This window comes from Girardinichthys multiradiatus, chromosome Y, assembly GCF_021462225.1.
Source record: "Girardinichthys multiradiatus isolate DD_20200921_A chromosome Y, DD_fGirMul_XY1, whole genome shotgun sequence".
NCBI classification, from domain to species: domain Eukaryota; kingdom Metazoa; phylum Chordata; class Actinopteri; order Cyprinodontiformes; family Goodeidae; genus Girardinichthys; species Girardinichthys multiradiatus.
Window position 1 is genome coordinate 6699862 of NC_061818.1, and position 16924 is coordinate 6716785.

The following is a 16924-nucleotide window of genomic DNA, read 5'->3' on the forward strand; positions in this document are numbered from 1 at the left end:
TGAACAGGCTTTACAAATCATTGTATTCTGCTTTTGCACAACGTCCCAACTTCAGTGGAATTGGGGTTGTATATCCCCGTCTCACTTTGCATAGAACAAAATACTTCAGTCGCTGGTGAGTCCAAGTTCACATTATCTGGATGGGCAAAGGTGAATTCCAGCTTTACTGCATCTGGCCAGAACATGATTGTTACATTTGTGGCCTTGGACACCAGACTGTGTTCTGTTGGAAAGATCGGGGCATTACATGTTGCTTTTTAGTTCTTGTAGCCTATTTCATGTTGTCATACAGGTTCAATTTACATGATTTCTTGATTCTACAGTTCTGGCAGTTATTAGTCCTGGGTGAGGCTGATGAAATTTAAATGAACTTTTTATAAAATGTGGTTACTCAAAGTAATTTCACATTTTTCATTTATCCTGGTCATCTTTGTCTGATAAAATCTGTCTGAGGATCTAAAACATTCAAGTATGACCAAAAAAAGCAGAATCAGAATAAAAACATGACAAGCTTAACAGCATGATGAAATTTTATTTAATTACACGTATATAATTTTGTTTTTGTTAATCAATTAATTAATAATACCCACAGCATATACAGACTATAACTCTCAATAACTCATATCTCCTTGACAATCTCAGTAAAACATCTTAAAATAAATCTTTATACAATCTGGTTGGGCAAAATTAAAAACAAAAATTATATGATTCAATAAGACTTAAAACACTTCCAATAATAATAATAATAATAATAATAATAATCACGGCTATAAGAGAAAACACATACAAATCTCTTAGCTCCCTTTTATGTAAAAAAGAAACGGATATCACCAATAAAATAGCATTAATATTAAGAACAGCCATTTAAGAACAACATCTGCAAACAGGGTTTGAGATGGGCAGGCCTTTAAACTTGTTGATACAGTGTGAATGCAGAGACACACTGGGATACAACCCTCGGGAAAGACAGAGAGCATGTGTGTAGGAGTGTATTCCCTAGTAAGATGTTTGGTCAGGTGGCTTGTTAGGAGGGAAGACATTTAAAAACCAAAAAACTAAGAGGCCTGTATGTGCAACACCAAGAATAAATCTGGTGGATTAAAAACACACAGAGAAATGATCCAGAAGTCTTGGCTTGACAGTGCAGATACACAAACAGTCTTAATAAAGACGTACATTTCTGCAAAACACACACAGCAATCCGAACGTAAAGCTCTACGAGTACGAGACAAGACATGGGGGGGTGGGGGGGGGGGGGTGGCTTAAATAACCTCAAAACGGAGGGAACGAAGACAGAGGGCGCATGGCTTGAGAGACAAAGTGCAGACGTGCTGATTGAGTCGGGATTGGGCCTGCCTTCAGCAGAACCAAGGGGAACAGCTTCAGACAACAAGCAGAGAGGCGAAGAGGAGGAGGATGAGGAGGCAGCCCTTTGAGTAAAGCATGGCGAGACAATTTGGAAGTGGAAAGAAAAAAAAAGCCTCCCACCTATCCCAGAGTGCTGGTTATGGCTTCTGAGAAAACAGCCACGGATGCGCCTCGAATCAGAGACTTAAAAACAGATGATGAAGATGAGGCCAGGGAGGTCTGCATGAAAGGTCCACTGTGCTGTTTTGGTCCAGTTCCTTTCTCTGCAGGCTTCTCTTCTTACTTTTCCCAGCACAACCAGCAAAAACAACAAAACAAATTCCCCACAATCAAATGGCGCGGACTTATAAGAGCCTGTGAATGGTGCTCCGCAAAGCAGTAGGTGGTCCAAATCAGCGGGCTTGATGAGCAGAGCTGAACAAGATGCATGGAGAGAAAGTTACAGAAACAGAGAGAGCAAGAAATCAGCACTCTCTGTTACGCAAAACAATGCAAATATTAAGAAGCAACTTAGGCCCACTGGTATGTAGCACAAAACTACATTGCAATGATAATTACTTGTCTGTGCACATATAAAACCCATTAATCATTTTCTGGGCAATGAGCAATAGGTCTGGCATGTACATGCAGGAAAACAAAAATCATAACCGTCGCTTGAAGCACCAACAGCCAAGTGCATTCCACCATGCATTGTGTTGTGCAAGAATGCACAGTGGCACGATTCAGTGGGAAAATTTTGCTTCACTTAAGCTTTGACGTGAAAAGGACCAAGATAAAAAACAAAAAGTAATGCAACTGCTGTCCTGAGGCAAGGAGAAGCAGAATGTGTGTTTTTATAATATGACGGGAGTCAGTTTCATCAAAGAACGCTTCATTTGGCCGTGACAACAGCTCTTACAGGAATCTAACGTAACACAGGAAAAAAAAGGTTTAAACGTACAGTTATGCATGTCCGAGCAAAGGAGTGCAAAAAAAAAAAAAAAAAAAAACAACCCAAAAGAAAAACACAATATTTCCTCATCAAGAAACGAGAGAGAGAAAAAAAAAAAAAATGGGACTTTGGTATCACAGCTGCAATATTCTAATGAGCCTCTCTTCTATGCTTCATGATGCAGATCCATGAGGGAGCCTTCAGGGTTCTTGGTCTTAGGGCGAGTTGTGCATATCTTTTTTTTTTTTTTTTTCTTGGATCTCTTCGCCACTTTGTATTTCAGGAATGCATGCATTCATCAGGGTTTTCTACAGAAAAAGGAGGAAAAGAAATCCTGCCAACATGCCACTAAAAGCCTCAAATCTGTCTAAAAAAAAAAAGACTTAAAAAAAAAAATACACACACAAGCCTGAACCAAATACTACTTTACAAACAAAAACTGTCAAGCACATTTAAAAAAATAACTAGAAAATCCTGTATATTCTGTATGCATATGCACGCACCTAGTTCGCATCTCTACCCTTGGTCTTTAAGAACTCAAATATTCCAAGCAGTAACTCATTCACATAAATCAGGAGCGTTATGGAGTTGGTTAATACAGTAGTGTGGTACATAGATGACAGATGAGCTCAGAAACATCAGCAACCTGACAGGGAGGGTTAGATGAGGACAGGAGTTACTGTCGAAGGTGCCAGACAAGCCAGAACAGTAATAAGCATCATAAAAACAAGGAAAAAACAAAACATGTGTGGTGAGTGAAGAGTCCAACATGGGCAAAACAAAAACAGTACGAGTTGGACACACTACATCCCGCTCAGTAACAGCAATCAATTTTTATACTTAGCTCTGTGTTACAGTAGAAATGCAAAGATAAGCAGGTACATTTTTTCATTTGTTGTCTTCACTTTTTGTTGGTTTCTTGAGGATGCACTTTTCTTTCCGTTTTAGCATATCGCTCGGAGTCTTCCGGCTACAAGCCTCGCTGCAGCTATAATAACTCGCTGAAACTAAGAAAGAAACAAAGAAAAACAAACAGTTACCATCTAATTCTCAAACTTTTTAGCAGCTGAACAAGCACAGGTTTTCCAATTTGACCTATAGCTATTTAAAGAACAGGATGTTCAACTTTTCCTTGTTTTAGTGAAATTTAACAGCACACCAACAGTAAAGATAATACAGTTGTCGGTTGTGCATTCATGCTTGGAAACACAGACAGACAGCAGAGATTTCCCTTGTTTCCTTGAGTCTTGTGAGTGCACATACAGCACAACCTTATCATATTTCGTCACATTACAACCACAAACTTCAATGCTTTTGTTCTGATGATACGTGGCTTTTGCAAACAAAAAACCGAAAACTGTGACATGCTTTCGTATTAATCTCCCCCTGAGCCAAAACTATGCATAATCATCTTTTGTTACAACTGTTTTTCAGGTTTGTCTCTAGCGGCAATGTTTGCTCGTTCTTCTTTTAAAATAACTCAGACTCAGTCAGATTGGTTGGAGTATGTCAGTAAATATCCATTTTCAAGTCTTGCACAGATTCTCAATTGGATTTCAGTCTAGACTTGGATTGGGCCATACTAACAAATGAATACGCTCCAGCCGAACCCATGCTGTTGTAGCTCTGGTGTTTAGGGCCATCGTCCTGCTGGAAGGTGAACAAGGTTTGTTTCAGGATTGTCCTGCACCTAGCCCTCTTCACGTCAACTGTGACCACCTTCCTCCATCTCTACTGAAAGGAATGATCCCCACAGCATGCTGACGCCACCACCATGTTTCTCAGTCGGGATAATGAGCGGTGCTAGTCTTCTGTTCTCTAATGTTCTCTAAGAAACCTCCGAGGCCTTCACAGAAAAGCTGGATTTATACTTGGATTTACTAATTAGGTGATTTCTGAAAGGAATCAGTTGCAGTGTATTTGATTTAGGGGTATCAGAGCAAAGGGAGGTGAATACAGAGAAGTGTGAAAGAAAAATTCAGTCAGTTCATTTAATGAGACTATGGATTGATTTTGCATTGAATCTAAAACTACCATCCATGACTGTGTGTTCCTCATGCACCTGTGCCTCAGCTGATCTGGCTGGTCGTCTGGAAACGAGCCGTTTCTTCAAAGATCATTTCCTTCAGCTTCTCCTTGGGAAGATCGTCCAGTTCTGTTCTGAAATCAAATGGCTCCTCTGCTATGGGCTAACACCAGAACACAGAGAACGACGTTAAAAACAGGGACTAAAAATACTCTTCACCTGATTTATAATTGAAAGAAAGGCAACTATGAACTTTAAAGGCAGCATTATAATATTAAATCCTCTGTTCATACACCGATTTGAAATATGTATTAAGTTAAAGTAAAGAGCTTTTCAAGAAAAAAAGTAAAAATTATGAACCAATGCAGTCAGTATTAAAAGGTGTATGATGGTTGCAATATTCTATTGACCTTTCATAAGCAGATCTGCTGATCAAACTAAATACTGAATGCACAGCTAAGAGGTTTCCCTGACCAAGCTGAACGGCTTACAATTAAATACAGGTCCTAAATCCACTTTACTGACACAAAAAGTCTTTGGAACCATGCCTCTCTGGAATGGTATAAGCTAGCTTAGGTGGTTGATGGCATCTGGAACCACTGAGGGCAGCAGAACAGAAAGAAGATTATTTTCTTCTTTTCTAACAGGAATGGGTCAAGTGGATGTGTGGCTGCTTATTGGAAACACAGAAAAGAGAAGGAGTGGGCACTCCTTACTTTCTCCAAAGATCTTCAATGTAGGAAGCATAGCAAAAAGGTAAAAAGGGGGATTTTTGTCCTCACCCAACAAAAACAGCCTCAGTCACAAACATTTCGCCACAGGTTTATATAATAATTGGAATTTTGGCCTTAAAGAAAGAAACAGCCCAAGGCAGACTTCATGCCAGTTCTAGCAGAGTCAACAGCCAGACCATTAAAGCAGCTGCAGGTCTTGTGATCAAAAGTTTTCTTAGGGTAGTTTTACAACGGTTTTTACTTACTCTGTTCTGTCAGAATGATGTGGAATGTTTTGTTAAATTAAATCAACAACCACGCTCTCCAAATGCTTCCCTGCATGTTTACTACCACAATGATTAGCTTTACCTGCAACACCCCCTCCTCATTGTTTCAGTGAAATAAAAGTGCTATATTTGTATTTGTGACTTCCTGTCCAACCACCCTACATGTAGGATCAGCTTGAAGCGAATCTTAATGGCATAAAAATGATGTTATGAGGAAACCAACGATTAATGTCCAGAGTTTGTGTGACGTGACTGAAAGTGTCCTACGAATACTTTACTGTAGTGGAGTTAAACTCTTATGGCTCAAAACTTAACAGAGACTTTTAGCTGCTTCCGTTCACTGCATCAGTTTTGCACAATAAGAGGTAGGTGATTTTGGTGTGGCAGTCATTACATTGAAACATCCCATCCTCAGAGTAAATATGCTGGTCAGAACTGGAGCAGGAATTAAACTGTTACTAGGAAATGTTATTTAAATATTTAAAATTTTTGTTATAAGGTGGTTTCCCCACAGTGGTGTATTACAGACAGAGAGGAATTGCCACCACATGTTCTTAAATCCCCCTGTAGGGTGCAGGTTTGAGAAGCCTCTAAACCCCTGAAGTCCTCCTCCTCAATGTACAAATGACCAAAGAAATCTTTGAGATATTTTGAGTGGTCATTGTGTTATTCATTGATGCCCCTTCACATGTCAAGATGTTCCTGTCATCACAAACGGCATCACTGTTTGGCAACCTGCAACTTTCAGCTGCATTCGCGCTTTCACTTTTTTTTTAACAAACAAATAAAATTTATTTGCTTCTGACATGGAATTAAATCCAACCATCATAAATTACAAAGCTTTGACAATTGAAAACAAAAAGGTGCAAAAAAAGGATAAAATCTACTTATAAGACATGTTTTTACCTCATCGGTGGGATCATAGTACTGCTCCAGGTAAGGATGACCCAGGGCCTCTTCCACAGTGATGCGCTTGTTGGGGTTAAATGTCAACATGCGACCCAACAGATCCAAGGCTTCAAAGAAGAATGAAGAGTTTTCATTAACCAGCCTCTACCATGCACAAATGGTTGTTGTATCCATCCTCATTTTCCAAATCTTTTCTAGTATTAATAGTAGTCATAGTATGTTGCTTTACCTTTTGGTTCTGCCTTTAGAAAGAGCCTGTCCCAGGGAATCCTGGGTTTCTCTGGCAGGGACTGAAGGTAGTTCCGAGCCTTCAGGTTAATGATGCAGTTCAGATCTTCTTGAGATGGTGAACCAAGTATGCCTGCACACACAGAAGTTGTTCAGTATAGGTGCTTATTAGCTCCCCCCCCCCCATCATGGCTGTATTCTCACCCAGTATGTGGTTTAGTTGGTCCAAGTAGTGTTTCCCAGGAAAGATGGGCTTGTTGGTCAACATCTCAGCCAGAATGCAGCCCACTGACCATATGTCAATAGACTTTGAGTAGCCCTGAAAAACAAACCTGTGCAGTTAAATTTTATGAATGTGCCAGTCAAATACCAAAACCGTACGCATGAGTTTGACCCATACCTTTGAGTTGAGCATGATTTCTGGGGCTCTGTACCAACGTGTGGCTACGTACTCGGTGAGGAAACCAGTGTGGTCATGCAATGGATCGGCTATCCGTGCCAGGCCAAAGTCACAGATCTGAGAAAGAAACAAAAACGGACACAAAAGGGCAAAACAATCAGTCCTTAAATTCTTTCCAAACTGCAGCATTTTTCCCATCATTATCCAGAGGGGGCGCTGTCCCCTGCAAACATAGCCGCCCCTCAATTTACCATAGAGGAAGAGTAACTATATTGCCGTGCGGACGCACACACGAGGAGCAGTGAGCGTGAGAACATGAAAAAACATCAGTGTTCCTCTTGTGGGCCCCCCTTCCTCTGACAGTCACGTTTTTATTTATTTCCTAAATGACACTGGAGAATAACGCTAGCAATGTATGGAGGCCTGAATGGACCAAAACTCTAATTTAGCTGTGCATCAGGAGAAAGTGAATGAATGAACTCTGAATATCAGAGACTATAAAGTGTCTCAGTGTTCAGACGTTGTCCTTTATTCATTTGCTGTGTACCATATTCAGTTTATTTTAACACCTGATTCGCCATTAAATCTGAATAAAATGTGTATTTACTAGAGCATATTGCATTTAATGAGCATCTTAATTGTTTGAATTATTTCCAAACCAAATATTAAAGATATAGATAGATGACAACAGATAGATAAAGGAAGCTGGACAGATGGAGATGAACAAATAGATGAGAACAGATGGACAGAAACATAAATATATAGATATATACATGGACAGATACATGAAGGAGAGTTTGTTCAATAACTTAAATTATTTTGTGTTTGTATAGATTTTAATGTCATATAGATTGATTGCAGTCATTGATAGAAACATGAAAACTACGACTTCTTTTAAGTGTTGGTTGCTCCAGCCAGAGGACCCACATTCCAGAGCCTCCATTTTTTAAAATGTTCCTGTTTTATAAAAGAAAAAAGGCTACTCTGCAATTTAAACTAAGACACTTTTGAAGTCTTATCAATTGCATAACATGCAGGTAATCCAGCTAGATTGAAGCAGGATAATGTGTTGGGCTAGGAAGAAATACGGCCTATTGGGGGCCCTGTGAGTCAACAGGCCAAGTCAATCAAACTATTTTTAATAAAAGGAGCAACAATGAAGTCTTACTATATCTAAATTACCTCGGTTTGCTGTGAATATCTATTTGTGAGGTTCTATGCACATCATAACCAGTAAAACAAGATCACATACAGGGGTTGGACAATGAAACTGAAACACCTGTCATTTTAGTGTGGGAGGTTTCATGGCTAAATTGGACCAGCCTGGTAGCCAGTCTTCATTGATTCCACATTGCACCAGTAAGAGCAGAGTGTGAAGGTTCAATTAGCAGGGTAAGAGCACAGTTTTGCTCAAAATATTGAAATGCATACAACATTATGGGTGACATACCAGAGTTCAAAAGAGGACAAATTGTTGGTGCACGTCTTGCTGGTGCATCTGTGACCAAGACAGCAAGTCATTGTGATGTATCAAGAGCTACGGTATCCAGGGTAATGTCAGCATACCACCAAGAAGGACGAACCACATCCAACAGGATTAACTGTGGACGCAAGAGGAAGCTGTCTGAAAGGGATGTTCTGGTGCTAACCCGGATTGTATCCAAAAAACATAAAACCACGGCTGCCCAAATCACGGCAGAATTAAATGTGCACCTCAACTCTCCTGTTTCCACCAGAACTGTCCGTCGGGAGCTCCACAGGGTCAATATACACGGCCGGACTGCTATAGCAAAACCTTTGGTCACTCATGCCAATGCCAAACATCGGTTTCAATGGTGCAAGGAGCTCAAATCTTGGGCTGTGGACAATGTGAAACATGTATTGTTCTCTGATGAGTCCACCTTTACTGTTTTCCCCACATCCGGGAGAGTTACGGTGTGGAGAAGCCCCAAAGAAGCGTACCACCCAGACTGTTGCATGCCCAGAGTGAAGCATGGGGGTGGATCAGTGATGGTTTGGGCTGCCATATCATGGCATTCCCTTGGTCCAATACTTGTGCTAGATGGGCACGTCACTGCCAAGGACTACCGAACCATTCTTGAGGACCATGTGCATCCAATGGTTCAAACATTGTATCCTGAAGGCGGTGCCGTGTATCAGGATGACAATGCACCAATACACACAGCAAGATTGGTGAAAGATTGGTTTGATGAACATGAAAGTGAAGTTGAACATCTCCCATGGCCTGCACAGTCACCAGATCTAAATATTATTGAGCCACTTTGGGGTGTTTTGGAGGAGCGAGTCAGGAAACGTTTTCCTCCACCAGTATCATGTAGTGACCTGGCCACTATCCTGCAAGAAGAATGGCTTAAAATCCCTCTGACCACTGTGCAGGACTTGTATATGTCATTCCCAAGACGAATTGACACTGAATTGGCCGCAAAAGGAGGCCCTACACCATACTAATAAATTATTGTGGTCTAAAACCAGGTGTTTCAGTTTCATTGTCCAACCCTTGTATGTATATCTTCACTATTGTATTAGTTTTGACGTTGGCAAAAAGCATCTTTGAAATGTGCTGCCTCTGCTCTCCATTCCTCACCTATGATCAGCTAATCCAGGGACTGACGATTTGCTGCCCATTGTTCACAAGACCACCCTGAGGACTATGCTACCAACCCTGAAGGTTTATTTCAAGCAAAAAAAAAAAAAAAGGTTGAGATAAAGCTGCAAAACTACACAGATCTTGAATTTAGCCTTGCATTAATCAAACTAAGCGCCCCCTAGGATGCCATTCATTCACCGCACCTTGCAATAGTCCCCTTTTCCACATTTTCTCATGTTACAAGCATAAACTTCAATGGGTGTCATGCAATAGACCATAAAAAGTATGGCATAATTGTGAAGTGGAAGGAAAACAGATGTTTGGTTTTCAAAAAGATTTTTTACAAATAAAAATCTGAAAAGTGTGGCATGCATTTGTGTTGAGCCCCCGTTACACTGACACTGACAAACTGAATAAAGACAAGTGCAACAGACTGAGCTTCAGTGTCCAGATGTGCAGAAAAAGACTTGCAAAAAGCTAATGAAACTTTGTTGAGTAGGAAAACTTTTACAAGGCACTTTGCATTCACTGTAAATGCAAATACATGTTTTAATCAGCTATGGATGTAAACTGTCTGAACATGTCTGTTTCTGCTAAAATTAAAAGCCTTATGACTTAAGAGAAATGTGAAACGAGAAAAGGGAAATGTGAAGTTTTTGCAACTCTTGAAACTTTGAGCCATTTAAAAACAGCATCTGATTAGGAGTTAAAATCACTAACCAAAGGTGCAGCCGTACTGAGAACATTTAGATTTAAAGCAGAGTGATATTAAACAGGGAGAAGCCGGTTCAACCTATGATAATAGTCTATGACAAACTGAGGCCTCCTCCATTGTGATAAAAACTCTCACGAGATACGCAAAATATATGAAATGCCAGAATATCTGCACTTTCCACAGACTGCAGTGTTTTCTGGACTTTGACTGGGCCATTCTGATTCAGTTATGCAGTACAAGGGCTCAAAATCCCAATGTTACCAATTCAAGGCTGTGATGACAAAACGGGAAAAGGTTCAAGTGCTGTGAGTACATCTGCAAGGCACTGCATCTGTCTGCAGCTGATGGAAGCATATTTTAACAAAATGCACAGGTTTACCTTGAGGTCGCAGGTGGTGTTGATAAGCAGGTTGGAGGGCTTGAGGTCGCGGTGCAACACGTTGGCGGAGTGAATGTACTTGAGACCTCTCAGGATCTGGTAGAGGAAGTAGCAGACGTGGTCGTTGCTCAGCCTCTGGGTCTTCAGGAGCTTGTACAAGTCCGTCTCCATCAGAGTCTGCACGATGTAGCTGGACAGACCCATAGGTCAAGACAAACGAACCAAACCTGACAGAAATTCCTGACACTGAACCACTTGGATGTTCTCCTTTTACAGCAACCTTGGCAAAACTAAATTCATTTGTATTTTTCTTTTAAAATTCATTTCACTTTAGACTAACCTCCATTTCTTTTGTTCCCTGAATTAAAACATTGAAACTGCAATACTTTGGGTTGTAGACAATGTGAAACATATGTTGCACTGACCATGTTCCTCTAATCGTACCCTGATATGGCCGGAAAAACAGCAACCACAGAAACTAGACATAGAAAGAGGACAGTTTGTACAGACATGCGTGGTTATCGGAAGAAAAATCCAGTAGCTGGTCAGATTACTCTCTATGAGCTGTCTGGAATGAACCCAGAGCAGAAAGTAGGCATTTATGACAAGCCATCGCAACATTCAACAAGATTATCGCATGTTTTCCTCGTGTCATGCAGCCCTGGCAACACTATGATCACTTTTTTAAATTGATGCAGGTTTCTACAAACTTCTAATTAGTAATCTATGACTTTGTTTCCCTGTGGTGTACATATAATGCGACACAGAGGCCCGGTTCATTGAGCTACTGGTTATTAGGCTTGATGAGGACCCATATTTATCTTTTGTCACGGAGCACAGCCAGAAGGTTTGCAAAGGAGGTAAAATGTATAAAAGATCTAGAGAACTGCAACAAAGAGTGGGATCTAAAGGAAACAAAGGTTAATAACCATCATTAGACCCTATCTACATGCCCACCAGTAGTTGGCAGTGATGCCACAGATAAGTCTTTAACGTGCTACCATCACAAACATAAACTCTACTGGGATTTTACCAGGAAAACATCTGCTTTGATCTGCTTGTTGATCTCAGTTGTAAATTAGACCTAAATCCAGTTGAAGTCTTGCAGAGTGAGCTAAAGAGAAAAATAGTAGAACATAAGACCCAAGACTCTGGTGTTATAGAAGAGCCACTGCATTAATTTATAGTAGAACATCTTTACCAAAGGTGCCTATAAATGTGGCCTGTGCAGAGGAAAGACGCTGCACATTGTTCCCTAACTGTGCATGCCCAAACAATGACAAAGCAAGGGAGGAGCCTTTCGCTGGAGTAGACCTTACTACAGTGACAAGCTACCGTAGCAACCAGAGAAGATAAATATCAACTCCCATGGTTGGCATTAATACAACAGTTCTGTTTATTATAGTAACCAAATAGTTGATAAGAAGCATATCTGTTGATCTCAGCTCATTCTCAAACCCTACCAAGGTGGCAACATTGTGCAACTAACCCGACTGGGAGCGTCAAACGGGACAAGAATGAAAGGACTCAGACATTCTTGCCATTTTTTTCTGGAAACAATTAAGCTTTTCAAAAAGGAAACTGCCAGAGCAGCTCTCTGGCGGGCTGTGCCCACACATCACCAGCGCTTAGTGGGAACTAAGAAAGCAACTGAAGCAGCTTAACCACAACGGGTGATGTGTTGGATTTACTCTCCCTTTTTTTCACAGTTTTGTTTTATTTTATTTGGCCGTGTTGATGCAAATAGCATAACATTTGGCCAGGTTGAGCATTTTAAGTGTTTTTTTCACCTTGTTAGACAGAAGAGAGCAACCTATGTCCATTTAGCACTTTTTGTGTTAGTGACTTCCTTTCAAAATTCCGTTTTTGAATTTACTACAGTTGTGATTTAATTTCAAATATTATTTTTCCCCATTCCATGGCGCTGAAATCCATTCAAACTTTAAAGTTTTATTGTTTTTCTATAAGGTGAAAATATTCTGTAAATCTACATATTTATATTTATGGGATGGGAAAAACCAATCTACTTTTTGAAATGAATCCAAATCAAAATTTTGTCACTTTGGCTCAACTTAAAGTATTTAAGGTGTTAACATTTCAGAAAGCTCATCAACATGAATGTTGATGGGTTATTATTATTAATAATAAATGAGTTACAGATGACTATGCAGAAAAAGTAAAAAGTGATCAGAATCAATGTTGCTGCCAGGTTTTGGCATTCCATGCTCGGATAATGACGCTGTTTGCATATATAGGAGAAAAACAGTTTCAAACTGTTAAAAGTTAAATCAAAAGGCTTAATAATGGCATTTTTACAAAAAAATAGGTTTATACTAGAAATGCACAATATATCTAATTGAAAAGGTCACTACAAAATCCCAATTGGATGCAATTTTTGATAGTCTTAGTGACTGAGATCCTAAAGCTCTGGCAGAGCGATGGGAGGTTGTGCTGACTGAAAATAAACAGAGTAGTGAAGAAAATGTGGGTCAATCATAATCAATGCAGTTATCACAATATTTTACAATAACTTTGAAATGTTAGGCTTTCATAATATCACGCGGACCTGGTTGAGAGATAATAGTCTGGTGGCGATCTTTAAAAGGGGGCTTTTGTGTCTGAGGAGTCACAGTTGGAAAACAAAACGAGGGATCCCCCAAAAGGCTGACCTTTGTTACTTTCAGTTTCTGTACCATCACTGTAACCTCAAAGAATAAAAACACCACCTGCAGTTCAACCCTACATGATGAGTCTTTAACATTCAATATTAACCCTAACAGGGCCAATTTTATAACAACTGTTTCTTCCTAGTAAAAGTTCCTGTTGAAGGTCTATTGGGTCGGACGGGGTGGGTAATCCTAACTAACTGCTAGATTACTAACCGGTCCGTCTTGTTTAGCCTCAACGAATCCCAAACGCAACCTGAAATAATTTGGGCTCGAGTACAGGTGCAGCAGAGTTTCTCAAAGCCACGCACTTCCAAAATGAAACAACATAACCTGGTGCAATAAAGCGGAAGAGCCTCAGGACAATTCTATCGCAGGTTATTAAATGTGCGAGAGCAGATGTTAAAACTAACACTGGGAGCCACACACACCCCTAACAAATAGATAGATACCTACAGCTGTTATTGGTGATACTTCTAAAGTATTGTAACCTTGTAATACTGGATCATCACTACTCCAGTAGCCATAGTGTGTTGTAACCAAAGTTTCATTTCAGGTTAGCTTGAAACCAGAAAACCCCCCTAACATTCGGCTGACGGCGAACCACACGTTCAAGTAAAGCACGGCAGGATACACATCCCTCATGTTTTCCAGCAGCTGCGCCCTGATGATGTCATTGATCCCGATGATGTTCTCGTGGTTGAAGCGCAGCAGGATCTTGATCTCTCTCAGCGTGCGCTGGCAGTATGTCTGATGCTCGAACGGGCTGATTTTCTTGATGGCTACTCGCTGGTGGGTCCAGTTGTCCAGAGCGGCGCTGCATGTGGGAAAGGAGGGACGAAAGCAAGCGACGTATTACACACAGTGCAACTCACACACAAGCAAAATGAGTGCATCAAGATCTGAGAAGATGCAGGGCTCTGAATTAGCATTTGCAGACAAACTTAAAAGCAGCAAGTTCTTACTAGGAGGGTGTTGCAGAGAGCTGTAGCTGCAGGTCTGAAAGGTGTGGAGTGCAAGGAGGATGGCGTGCTGTGAGAGCTTAAGTTTTATCTAAGTGCTACGTCCGTTGTTGGGGTAATTGATGTTGGGTTTTGCATGCCACTTTGCAAGAGAACAGACATTACACCATAGTTCTGCTATTGGTGAAGGTGTCTAACTGAACAATGCACTGTATAAACTGGGAGTGTTCACTCAAGCCCTTGAGTGGCTTAAATCCTGTGACATAAACAAACACTGATAGATGTAACGTTTAAGTCAAATCAAGAGATGCACCGATCAGGATTTTCCTGCCCAATACATAGTCCCAATTTTCTTTAAGGGTCCGAGCTTCTGGTTCAGATTCTTTTTTCTAGTGCTACATTGCTTAAAAGTTATTTTTTTTAAGTACTGCTGGTTCTTTGATTAAAATCAGTCAAATTTTCCTTGACTGATGATGATCAGCGGGTGAAAAACTTTTTTTTCCCTATTCATTAAATGCATCAAAACTAAGAACTCCTTTCATTCTCTGTCTATAAATGCACCATCAAACAGCAGGTAATTGGCTGTACTATCTTTGTAGTTAATTAAAATCCACTAGAGCTTAGCGACATACCTTTAATTTTAAGAATCAGCAGGTAAGGCCTAATAAAAAAATTAAAACTGGTATTGGCCAGGAAAAGACTGATCAGTGCATCTGTATCCGTTTTTTTAATTAAACTAAAAAATGGCTTTAAAGAAGATGATGTTTGACAATTTTTGCAGAGATTGAAAATAATAACTTTTTTTTCTAGCATTAGACCCGCTGATCTTCAATCAAAGCGATCAAGGGGGAAATTAGCTCATTCGGGCCTCTGGTTGGCTAATTGATACATTCTAGTCCTTACAATCATTAGATGCGTCAGATCATTAGAATAAAAGAAATAATAGCATCTCTACGGTTATAGTGAAATGTTAATGTTTACAAACACTGACGATAAGGTATGGTGGCATCACATGCCGCAAACAAAACTGCTAAATGCCAACAAAATATCGTGACATGCCCACAGGAATCGGTGTTTCATGGGAGGTTAAATACTACACGGTCTATCTGATCATGTTCTGGTCCAGTATGGCCAGCGATGACTTCACACTGGCATCAGTGGGAGTAGAAGTAGTTAACAGGTCCACACATCGCTGCAGATCACATACGGTGATAACAGCAGGAAAGGCCTCATTACAACAAATCCTTCCCGGATACTATCCTGCAGCTTCTTCATGCAGAGTGGATGTTTAGCGATTAGAAATGAAGTAGAGATCCCTGGCGTACCACGGAGTACCGTGGTTCAATTAGGCTTACGGCACATTTGAGGTTGAGTGCAGCTTGCAAACAAATTTCTGACAGGCAAACCACGTCCTGCGCAATCTCTCCCAATCTTGTTTCCTGTAAAGCTTATTATAGCCCCGCCTGTAGCAGCTCAGCTAACCTGTTAACCAGCAGATGGACTGTTGCAAACATGAGCGATGTGTTTTATGGGTCTTAATTGCATACATTCTCACTATGACACTGCTGGGTAAACTGAAAATATGCGCTTTTTAGAAGTGTTTGACTATAAAACATCCAATGTAAGCTGGCAAACAGTACTCACCAGACCATTCCGTACGCCCCCTCACCGATGTAAGCCAGGTTGGTGTAGCGGGGTCCGACATCAAATATCTGTCCCTTCACCGTCTCCACTTCTGTTTTGGGCAACCGAGGTGGGGGCGCCACCTCCTCCGATCCTGATAAAGTCATGGGGACGGGATCGAGTATAGTTGCAGAGTCGGAGAGAGGGGCAGGACCAGCATCAGGGACACGGCCTGGGTCAGGACTAGGACCCGGGGCCGCTGCCTCCTCCGATTTAGATACAGACATGGGTCCAGGTGTAGTTTCAGAGTCGGGGCGAGGACCAGAGCCAAGACCAGAAGCTGGGGCAAGAACAGAACCACGGGCAAGACCAGCGTCGCGAACAACACCAGCACCAAGAACAGAACCAGGGTCGGGATCGGGTCCAGAACCAGGGTCAGAGCCAGGGACAGGTCCAGAACTAATCGCTTCCGACAGCTCGGCCTCGACAGGCACGTCGCTACATGGATCCGCCATTCTTCTCTACAAACCGCTCCCGCTCTCGTAGGGTGTTTCCTTTTGAAGAGATGCCGCTGCTTTCAGTAAGGGTTTCCAGCTGTCCGTGACGGATGGTTCTTGTCGGAAATCGAAGCGAATCGAGCAGAGAGGGAGATGTAGTGTTCCTCTTTACTACCAACACCGTAAATGGATTTGGTGCGGGATCGCGGTTTGTTCTCAGCACCGAGCGTAAATTCGCGTGCAAAACTACGGCATCGTACAGGTGCGCTGGATATGTTTACAGGGCTGCATTGTTTGGGCGGGGCAATATCGATCTAAAGAGAACAAAACAAGCGCGTTTAAAGCGTCAGCCACCAATAGGTGTGTCCGCGAGAAGACGCGGCTTTAGCTGTAGAAGCGATGCGTCAGCACGTCCGCCATATTGGAAGTGGCAAGTTTGACTTGAAAACCGATCCTCTTTTGTACTGTCTGCTTGGAAATTGAGGTTTTAGTATGTAAGAAGCACAACAGTTACGGTCATCTAATTTTAATAAATCTTTCCCATCTACGGTGGTACATTTTTATTGTAGTACTTATAAGGAGGATCACTAAGAAAATATTTTACATTTTCCA

The 16924-nt window shown here is 41.1% G+C and overlaps 1 protein-coding gene across 1 annotated transcript; it reads right to left on the reverse strand.

Moving 5' to 3' along the window:
* Nucleotides 1-512: 512 nt before the first annotated feature.
* On the reverse strand, nucleotides 513-16845 carry LOC124864295 (mitogen-activated protein kinase 1-like). The gene is made up of 9 exons (XM_047359025.1): nucleotides 15837-16845; nucleotides 13865-14047; nucleotides 10565-10754; nucleotides 6863-6979; nucleotides 6667-6781; nucleotides 6464-6595; nucleotides 6232-6341; nucleotides 4362-4488; nucleotides 513-3306 (listed from the first exon to the last, which is right to left on the reverse strand). The coding sequence occupies exons 1-8, from the start codon at nucleotides 16328-16330 to the stop codon at nucleotides 4369-4371; spliced, it is 1461 nt and encodes a 486-aa protein (XP_047214981.1). The 5' UTR covers nucleotides 16331-16845; the 3' UTR covers nucleotides 513-3306; nucleotides 4362-4368.
* Nucleotides 16846-16924: the final 79 nt, after the last annotated feature.

Coding starts and splice junctions, on each gene's coding strand:
- LOC124864295 (XM_047359025.1), bottom strand. CDS start 16,330: ATGGCGGATCCATGTAGCGACGTGCCTGTCGAGGCCGAGCTGTCGGAA. Junction 14,048..15,836: donor GGGGCGTACGGAATGGTCTG/GTGAGTACTGTT, acceptor TCCCACATGCAG/CGCCGCTCTGGACAACTGGA. Junction 10,755..13,864: donor CTGGAAAACATGAGGGATGT/GTATCCTGCCGT, acceptor GGGTCTGTCCAG/CTACATCGTGCAGACTCTGA.